A 10,015-nucleotide genomic window follows, 5' to 3' on the forward strand; every position below is an offset into this window, starting at 1 on the left:
CTGGGTGGGTGGGTTTGAGTCCGAACCCCTACCCGATCTGAGACCCAGGGGCCGAGGAGTTTCCGATCTCGGGTAGACTATAAGAGGAAGCGTTTATTCAACACGGTTGATGTAGTCATACACCTTCATGGTCCGCCTAATAAAGTACCGAACGCATGGCACCTTCGTGTTCTGCACATGTTCAGCTCGGTGTCATCCTCACCATCTTGATCCAGCAAGCGGGGCAAGCTAGTAGATGAGTCCCTTCAGCATAAAGGCATGGTGATGGTGGTGGTGAAGCAATCCCGCAGGGCTTCGCCTAAGCACTACGACGATCTAGAGCGGAGGAGTAAACTAGAGGCGGAGGGGTGCCGACACATGATGTGGAATAAGCTGTGTATTGTGTGGCACCCCTCCCCACATATATATAGGTGTGGGAGGGGAGGAGGCAGCCCCTAGGGTGCCCCAAGAGGTGCGGCGGCAGCCCTAGGGTTCCTCCCTTTGGCGCGCCCCCTGCCAAAAATTGGCACAAGGGGGAAGGAAAGGGAGGAGGCGCCTCCCTTCTTTCCTTCCTCCCCTCCTCGGGATATGGTAAGAGGAGGTGGCTCCTCCCCTTCCATCTAATTGGATGTGGCTGCCTTAAAGGGGGTGCACCAGCCCATGTGGGCTAGTGTGTTCCCTCTACATGGCCCAATAAGGCCCAATACTCTCCCAGTGCCTCCGGAACCCCTTCCGGTATTCCGATAACTTTTCGGTGCATCCCGAAACCATTATGGAGACCAAATAGCATTGTCCTATATGTCAATATTTACCTCCGGCCATTCTAGAGCTCCTCGTCATGTCCGCAATCTCATCCGGGACTCCAAACAACATTCATTCACCAAACCACATAACTTATATAATACCAAATCGACATCGAACGTTTAGCGTGCAGACCCTACAGGTTCGAGAACTATATAGACATGACCGAGACACCTCTCCCGTCAATAACCAATAGTTGAACCTGGATGCCCATATTGGCTCCTACATATTCTACGAAGATCTTTATCGGTCGAACCGTTATGACAACATACGTAATTCCCTTTGTCCATCGGTATGTTACTTGCCCAAGACTCGATCATCGCTATCTTCATACCTAGTTCAATCTCGTAACCGGCAAGTCTCTTTACTCGTTTCGTAATACATCACCTCGTGACTAACTCCTTAGTCATTTCACTACAAGAAATATGTCAGCTTGCGACCATCACTATTGGTCACTAAAAGGTCATTGTTTTTTATTTGTGACCTTTTTGTGACCAAAAATAGAAGGTCAAAAGCTGGCGGTCGTAAACTGAAATTAACGACCTTGTGAGAAGGTCGTGGAATTCCATGACCAAATCAAAAGGTCGTTGATTCTATGACCTTCTGTTTTGGTCACTAGCTCTGTAACCAGGCCACGTAGGATCCTACGTGTCAATCTGACGTGGCAAAATTGCGACCAATTGAAAAGATCGTTGATAAGATACAACCCGGTCCAGTTCGGTGGTTTACATGGGCTGAGCCCAACAATTCAGTCTTTTTATATATTTTTTCTTATTAATTTTGGTCAGCTATATGGGCCAGGCCCAACTATTCGGCCTTTTTAATTTCTAGGCCATTACTATTAATTTTCTATTTTTAGCCAAATTATTTTTGCGCTGGTCCCACTTGTCATGCTGATATCACAATTGGACCCACACATCAGAAATTTCAAAATTTGTCAACCAATTTTCATAAGTGGGTCCCCCTGGTCCGGTTTCCATTTCATAGGTATGGAAATTATATACACAGTCAATATTTCAAACAGATTATGGAGCAAATGAAATTCATCCAAAACAACACTAAATATTACAATACATAATATGCTACTTTGACTAATATTACACTTTGCTTGATATTATAATACATAATATGCTACTCTTGATGATAGGCTTCACGGCTTCACACTTCATACTTCACCTATGCAAAAAAAGAAGAAGAATAAGAACCTCTAGGCAGCACCAAACATAGCTTATAAGAAGAATTGACAATAAGCTCAATTTAACTGGTCAACAAATCTTCCATCTATATTTCTATTAGCAGCACACTAGATAGGCCACACATTTATTCCTACAGTACAGTGAGGAAAAAACAGATTATGGTGCCTGCCAAGTGAGGTAAAAACAGATTATCAGCATCACACTAGATAGGCCACACATCTATATTTCTATCAGCAGCACACTAGATAGGCCACACATTTATTACATTTACATGGTGGTGGCTGGCTGGCAATCATGGCTGCTAGCTCATGCTGCCAGTGTGCGTGCACATCTCCCCGCTGGAACCAACCCAACCCAAACGAAGCAATAGTAGCAAACCACACATGTACCAGTAAACTTCAGTATGAAACAATTCCTCGCCGGAAGAAACTACCAAATTATTTCCAAGAATTTTGAAGAAACTGCCTCAAGTCGATTCAGCCAAGGATATTATTTTCCACAGGCAAAAAACTATGGTTCTCCTCCCACATGGGCATGGGGTTTTTGGGTTTCAAGACACAAATCACAGAACTGGATGGGCATATAGAAGGTACACTATGAATCTATGGCATCAACCTGCTGGAGTTGCTTGTCCTCAGTGATGAACAACTGCTTCCTCCTTGGGCTTGGTCTTCTGGACAGCTAAAAAAAACATGCAACTGTAAGAAGATGGATTGATGGTAAAAAGAGTGAAGAATTGTTATAATATTGCAGACAAGAAAATAATAATCCTAATATGAAGATAAGTGTTTTTCTTATTGATGGTTGTAAGATGGAGTGATCGTAAAAAGAGAGAAGAATTTTGATTCGGTGAACAGAAAACAAGACGTTATTATTCAGCTATGATACTCGATATTTGACAAGTATCGATATTTGACAAGTATAGTTTCATGTATACTCCTACAAGTTAGGCAGAGCAATGTACAAGATAAATCGTTTTATATAAAGCGTGTCCAATCAATATCCAAAATGCTATCGAGCAGAGCATAGAAACAGAGTCCCAAAAATATAATTATCTGCTGCGGCGACAGCAACGCAGCAAGCCAGCAGCGGCAGGCTGGGGCGAGGGTTGGGGAGGAGGCAAGTGTTCTCAGGTTATTAATAGGGAAACTGGGTGATTAACATCTCTCCAAAAAGAAAAAGAAAACAAATTAAAATATTGAGTGTGGCAGCACCATCTACTTGTTACTGGAATCCCAATTCAAGATGGCCAAAGGCCACTTGGCACCATGGAACCTGCACAATTTCCATCATATATATGAATGAGTTAGGAAGTAAAGTAGATTTGAACTACCCAGCCTCATACATATATATAAAGTGTGATGCACTGCTGTTACAGAAAGTTTCATAGACTTCCAAGTGAAGGGATACAAGTTGTTCAACTGCCGTGTTTATTTTTTGTTGTTGGGGAAAGCAATAGCTTAATTAGTTCACTTCTCTAATAGTATGAACAGCCTATCACTCGAACAGTCCTTGAGTGCTAATATATTATTGTATTGGTAAAAGAAACATGTCACCACGAAGAGCTTTAATAGTTAGCACCATTTTTTATTAGAGAAGTTCAGAGAGAGATTTGAGAAATCTATATTAGAGAAAACTTGAACACAACATACAGAATTACGAGCTTAACAGTCACTATGACCATATCGCGCAAGCTACAACATATAAATTAATTAGCATTAGTATGATGTATATGGACAGAATTTCTACCTTGCCGTCCGCAAGAAACATGACGGGAGGTCAAGGAGATTTTGAGCGGCTTCATGTCAGCTGCCATCACCACGACGAACTCAGATGTCCTGTTGTAAAGAGAACTTGGTCGCTCTGGAAAGCAAGAAACAAAGATTAAAATCACATGAGGTGAAATTAACAGGAAGGACCAATGAGCACTGCTAGGGATTGGTCACCTTCATGGGGAACTGAACATCCAACTAGTTTTAGTCAAAGTCTTAAGCATATACATACTACAAATTGAACCAAAAATCATATTCATGTCTGTACAATTAATTGCAAGGCTATCCAACTTGCAGTTGGAGAGAATACAAACTAGTTTATTGGTAGTAAAGCACAGCAGCCTACACAACATTCAGGTTCTCGCACAAATGCCAGTAGACAGACAAGAGTTGACCACAAACAAAGAATGAATCCATCGTATTATGCCAGTAGTAGGTACAACTTGGCTTCAGTCATAGAAAGGGAACATGAGTTTGCTTGCTTGAACCAAAAGGTTCACCATAGGAATTGGGCATCCAACGTGTTTTAGCCAAAGTCGTAAGCATGAACAAACAAACATACGTACAAAATGAACGAAAATCCATATGTCCGTGCAATTAACTACAGGTGCTATCCAACATGCTATTCGACAGAGTAGAGCCTGATTTACTAGCAGCCTGACACAAAATTCTAACTCTAGGCTTGGTGCATGAATCCTAGTAGAGAGACAAGAAAGAGTTGACCACAACAAAGAATTCATTCATGGGATTATTCCAGTAGCAAGTACTGCTTGGCTGCAGTTTTAGAAAGGGGACTTGTGTTTGGTCAAAAAAAAAGAAAAAGTGACGCATACTTGTTCATAGATAGAAACTGAACATCCAACGGCAACGGCGGCGCCAAGGCGGTTGGACGGGCGGTAGCTTAGGTGATCTCATCTGCTAGACCATGTCGCTGATGAGCTGCATGTGGCTGCTCCGGTGCCTCTCCACGAACATCCTCGACGCGCCCGCCACCATCTTCTTCCACGTCTGAGCGCGCATGCACGCACAACCAACCAATGCATCATTAGCCAAGGCGATCGAAATTGAGGTACAGAAATGGAGTGACAGAGAGACGTCCAGCGTATTAACTTACCCGCTCCAGCGCGGCGAGGAAGTGCGCGATGCCGGCCTCTTCGAGCCGCGCGCCTCGCTTCACACGCGCGTGGCCGTCGTTGCCCTTCTGCACGGAGGAGGAGGAGGTTGTGGTGGTGGACCTGCCGATGCTGCGACGCCGCTTGGGCACCGCCAGCTCCAGATCCGCCCCAGACGCGCCGGAGTCTCTAGAGGAGAGCCCCAACGCGACACGGTGGGACGAGCGCTTGCGGCGCAGCGCGAGGCTGCGGCGGGGAGGGGTTGACCGCTGCTTGGAGCGCGGGTAGGTGGAATCCCACTTGGCCATGCTGGTGCGGTCGTGGTCGGCACCTGTGTGCATGCATCGCTGGCCGGCCCTGTAACGCCCCGAGACCGATGTGCCAGGTGTCCTCTAGTTATTCGCTGTTGTTGCGTTGTCATTGATTGCGTGTCATGCATTGTATATCATGTCATCATGTGCATTTCATTTGCATACATGTTCGTCTCATGCATCCGAGCTTTTTCCCCGTTGTCTGTTTTGCAATCCGGCGCTCCTATGTCACCCGGTGTCCCTTTCTACCTCTTTTCGTGTGCGGGCGTTAAACGTTTTCGGAGTGGACCAAGACTTGTCATGTGGCCTTGGTTTACTACCGGTAGACCGCATGTCAAATTTCGTGTCATTTGGACTTCGTTCGATATTCCAACGGTTAACCGAGGGACCGAGAAGGCCTCGTGTGTGTTGCAGCCCAACACCCTTTCAAAGTGGCCCAAAACCCACCTAAGACCTCTCCATCATCTCGGTCGTTCGATCATGATCGCATGGCTAAAAACTGCACCTCATTTGGACTCTCCTAACTCCCTCTACCTATAAATATGTGCATCTCCCTTGAAATCCGGGTCTAAACCTAGATCCACTCCTCTTCCGCACGTCCGGACGCATCTGCGCCGCGCCGGACATGTCCGCCGCTCCCCTACATGTCGCCCCGGCCAATCGTGGGCTGCCACGTCAGCACCGTCGTCGCCCGCACCCAACCGCGTCACGCCACGTGTCACTCCGCCAGTTCTTACCCGCTCCGCCGCCGCCGGGCCCGCCGCTACCCAGATCCGGCCCTCCCGGCCCGGTACGCCGCTCACGCCGCCAATCCAGCGCCCGAGCGTGCCGCTCGCCGCGCCTCCTCTCTCCGTCATACCCCGTCGCCGGGCATCGCCGCCTCCTCGCCGGATGACGTCACGCCTCGCCGGAGCGCGGCGCCCTCTCCGCATGCCGACCGCCGGAACGAGCTCCTCTCCTCCGCCGGCACGCGCCCTCGGTCGACGCCGCCCCGACGTAGCGCCACCCCGTCCCCCACTCATCCCCTCCGGCTCCTGCTCGCCGGAGCACCGGCGCGCCATCGTCGCCTTGCACGAGATCGGGAGGAGCCCAATCCACGTAACCTCGTTGACTCCCGCATGGGCCACCGCAGCCCAGCGCCGGCCCATCTTCTCCAGGCCCAGCTCCACTTCCTCCAGCCTGATGTTTCTTTTCTCGAGAGGGTATATTTCTCTAAGTCCCCTATTTTTTGGGCATTTTCATCACATCATAACTCCCTCATCGTAGCTCCGTTTTGCGCGTGTAGCATATCAAAATGTTCGTCCCGACGAGTACATCTTTTCATCTCATTGCATCATGTTCATTTGAGCTCATCTTGATGCCCGAAATGCTGTTGGAAGAGGGCTATGTGATGAATTTGTCAGATCTGTTTCATCAAATAGCTATTTGTCATTTTTGCCATGATTAATGTGTGCATGCTATGACCCTGAGCTCTACATGTGTTTTTTGTTATATGTCATGCCATCTTTATAGTGGTGCTTGCCATGTATTTTTGTGATATTTGTGGTGACTAGCACAAGCTTGCAAAGTAGCGTAATCGGTAATGCTGATTTCAGGGACTTAGAATTTCTCTAAGTCCTTGTCCTGATTTTGTCGTTATGCCATATGTTCATGTTGTTTCCTAGTGATCCGTGCCTCTTTTGAGGAGGATCAGTAAAGATGTTTTGTTAACATTATGGTGCTCTATTCATCCATGTCTTTGTTTGCATTTATGGAGCACCCTAACTTGAGTCAATCGAGCTCTACTTTTGCTATATCGTGAATCCTGGCAGATTGTTGACTTGTTAGCGATTTTGCCGAGGATGTTGCTATTGATCCGTGCATACTATGTTGTAGTTCTTGCCATGTCTAGCTTCTATGTCATGTATTCTTGATGGGTGTATGCTTAGTTTGTCATGCCATGCTCTGTAGTGAGTGCATCGAGCTCGTAAACATGCCTACTTGCTAATCTGTTTTGCATGCTCCAGTTTTTCACTAAGTCTGAATCTGTTTGTGTATTTGCCATGTTCACATGCTTGCCATTATATTTTCTGATCCCTTTTGGCTCAAGGGCACTAAGGGACTTTTGTTAAGTGCTTTGAGTCGCTTCATTACATGCCTTGCTTTGCCATGATATGTTCCTGTAGCATATAGTTTTCATGCTCTAAAGTGTGCTTCCTGATGATAAATCCCAGACTTGTGTTAATTTCACTAAGTCTGAAACCTGTTATCATTTGCACTTTTGACATGCTTGTTTGAGCCTGTTAATGGATGAATTAGCCATACCTCAGTGTTCATCTTTTGTCAAGCTTCATGAGTGGTTCCCTGCCATGTATTTTGTTGTCATGTTTGAGTTTGTAGCATATTTATTTTGATGCATTTAGATGGCTACTTGCTGTTTATTGCAGACCGGTGCCATATTTGTTTTGCTTGTCATTTCCAAACCGTGCATCCGATTCCAGTGATCTTTATATCGATTTCAAACTAAATCACCTCCTCTTTCCAGTGGCACTCTTGGATTTCCAAGTTGAGGCCAGGTTCAATCATTCCTTTGCAAGTCATGCATATGCATCACATCCGCATCCCGCATATCATACCATGTTCATGTGTTGGTTGTTTACTATGTTGTGTGCTTCTTTCCGGTGTTGCTTCTTCGGGTTGGTTCCGGTAACGTCGCGTTTGTGAGGACCCGTTCGACTACGTCCATTTGTCTTCTTCATGGACTCGTTCTTCTTCCTTGCGGGATTTCAGGCAAGATGACCATACCCTCGAAATCACTTCTATCTTTGCTTGCTAGTTGCTCACTCTTTTGTTATGCCTATGCTGCAATACCTACCACTTGCTTATCATGCCACCCATATTGCTGAACCAAGCCTCTAACCCACCTTATCCTAGCAAACCATTGTTTGGCTATGTTACCGCTTTGCTCAGCCCCTCTTATATCGTTGTTTGTTGCAGGTGAAGATTGGAGCTTGTTCCATGTTTGGAACATGGATATTTTGTTGGGATATCACAATATCTCTTATTTAATTAATGCATCTATATACTTGGTAAAGGGTGGAAGGCTCGGCCTTATGCCTGGTGTTTTGTTCCACTCTTGCCGCCCTAGTTTCCGTCATATCGGTGTTATGTTCCCGGATTTTGCGTTCCTTACGCGGTTGGGTTATAATGGGAACCCCTTGACAGTTCGCCTTGAATAAAAATCCTCCAGCAAGGACCAACCTTGGTTTTACCATTCGCCACCTTGCCTTTTTCCCTTGGGAGTCGCGCATCCTGAGGGTCATCTTTATTTTAACCCTCCCCGGGCCAGTGCTTGTCTAAGTGTTGGTCCGAACTAGAGTCCTTTGCAGCGCCACCTCGGGGAAACTTGAGGGCTGGTTTTAGTTGTACGGAGCGCTCATCCAGTGTTGCCCTGAGAACGAGATATGTGCAGCTCCTATCAGGATGTCAGCGCATCGGGCGGTCTTGCTGGTCCTGTTTTACCTGTCGAAATGTCTTGTAACCGGGATTCTGAGCCTGATCAGGTCTTCCCGCTAGAAGGAATATCCTTCGTTGACTGTGAGAGCTTGTGATGCGCTAAGTTGGGACACCCCTGCAGGGTTTTGAACTTTCGAAAGCCGTGCCCATGGTTATGGGCAGATGGGAATTTGTTAACGTCCGGTTGTAGAAAACCTGAAGTTGACCTTAATTAAAATACATCAACCGCATGTGTTACCGTGATGGTCTCTTTCCGGCGGAGTCCGAGAAGTGAACACGGCGTTGGAGTTATGCTTGACGTAGGTTGTTCTAGGATCACTTGATCATAGTTGTTCGACCATGCTTTTGCCTTCTCTTCTCGCTCTCTTTTGCGAATAGGTTAGCCACCATATATGCTAGTCGCTTGCTGCAGCTCCACATCATACCTTTACCTTACCCATAAGCTTAAATAGTCTTGATCGCGAGGGTGTGAGATTGCTGAGTCCCCGTGACTCACAGATACTTCCAAAACCAGTTTGCAGGTACCGATGTTACCGAGCAGGTGACGCAACCAAGCTCAAGGAGGAGCTCGATGAAGATCTTGTCCTTTGTGTTGTTTCGTTTTAGTTGATTAGTAGTGGAGCCTAGTTGGGGTTGATCGGGGACCTTGTCGCATTTGGGGTTCTTCTTTTATTTTGGTTCCGTAGTCGGACCTTGATTGTATTTGGATGATGTAATGCTTTATTCATGTATTGTGTGAAGTGGCGATTGTAAGCCAACTATGTATTCTTTTCCCTTATGTATTACATGGGTTGTGTGAAGATTACCTCACTTGCGACATTGCTTTCAATGCGGTTATGCCTCTAACTCGTGCTTCGACACGTGGGAGATATAGCCGCATCGAGGGCGTTACAGGCCTCGTGGGAATGAGCGCTTTTCTCTCCGCCGGCTCGAGCTCGATCGATCCTGTGGTCGCTGTGCTTTGTGTGACCACCATTTTTACTTGTCCCGTGACACCGGCGGGCGAAACGTAGGGAATCTCCATCATCATACGAGTTGGATGGCGGCGCCGAGGTGGGTGGGTGGGAGGGGAGGAAGGAATGAACCGGGGAGGCGGTCTGGTTTGGGAAATCGACATTGGCGCGCGGGGGCGTCGAGGGAGGAGGAGCAGGCGGAGCAGGAGGGCGTGGGGGAGGCCATGGACGGCGGCGAGCTCCGCTGGAGGGAGGTGGCGGCGGCGATCTCTTCCTCTATCTGGAGGGAGCTGGAGGAAGGAAGGAGACGAGCTCTCTCTCGATCTGGGATGGATTGGGAAAAAGGAGGTGGGGGGTGGATGCAAAATGACCACGAGAATAGAGCTAGGGTTGGTG

General features: G+C 47.1%; 1 protein-coding gene across 5 annotated transcripts; it reads right to left on the bottom strand.

Annotated features, from left to right (window-relative positions):
- Positions 1-1,731: 1,731 nt before the first annotated feature.
- On the bottom strand, positions 1,732-5,183 carry LOC125551628 (uncharacterized). Of its 5 annotated transcripts, none has more exons than XM_087518225.1 (5): positions 4,863-5,183; positions 4,582-4,756; positions 3,726-3,839; positions 2,592-2,649; positions 1,732-1,956 (listed from the first exon to the last, which is right to left on the bottom strand). In XM_087518225.1, exons 1-2 carry the CDS (start codon positions 5,166-5,168, stop codon positions 4,667-4,669), a joined length of 396 nt encoding a protein of 131 aa, XP_087374351.1. In that variant the 5' UTR covers positions 5,169-5,183; the 3' UTR covers positions 1,732-1,956; positions 2,592-2,649; positions 3,726-3,839; positions 4,582-4,666. The 5 variants fall into 5 exon arrangements, with proteins under 5 accessions (XP_087374351.1, XP_087374350.1, XP_048570855.2 ...); XM_087518224.1 differs by having other exon boundaries at positions 2,592-2,657; XM_048714898.2 differs by lacking the exon at positions 1,732-1,956 and having other exon boundaries at positions 2,393-2,649.
- Between the last annotated feature and the right edge of the window lie 4,832 nt (positions 5,184-10,015).

Source organism: Triticum urartu, chromosome 4A (genome assembly GCF_056163025.1).
Source record: "Triticum urartu cultivar PI428250 chromosome 4A, HENAU_Tu73, whole genome shotgun sequence".
Classification (NCBI taxonomy): Eukaryota; Viridiplantae; Streptophyta; class Magnoliopsida; order Poales; family Poaceae; genus Triticum; species Triticum urartu.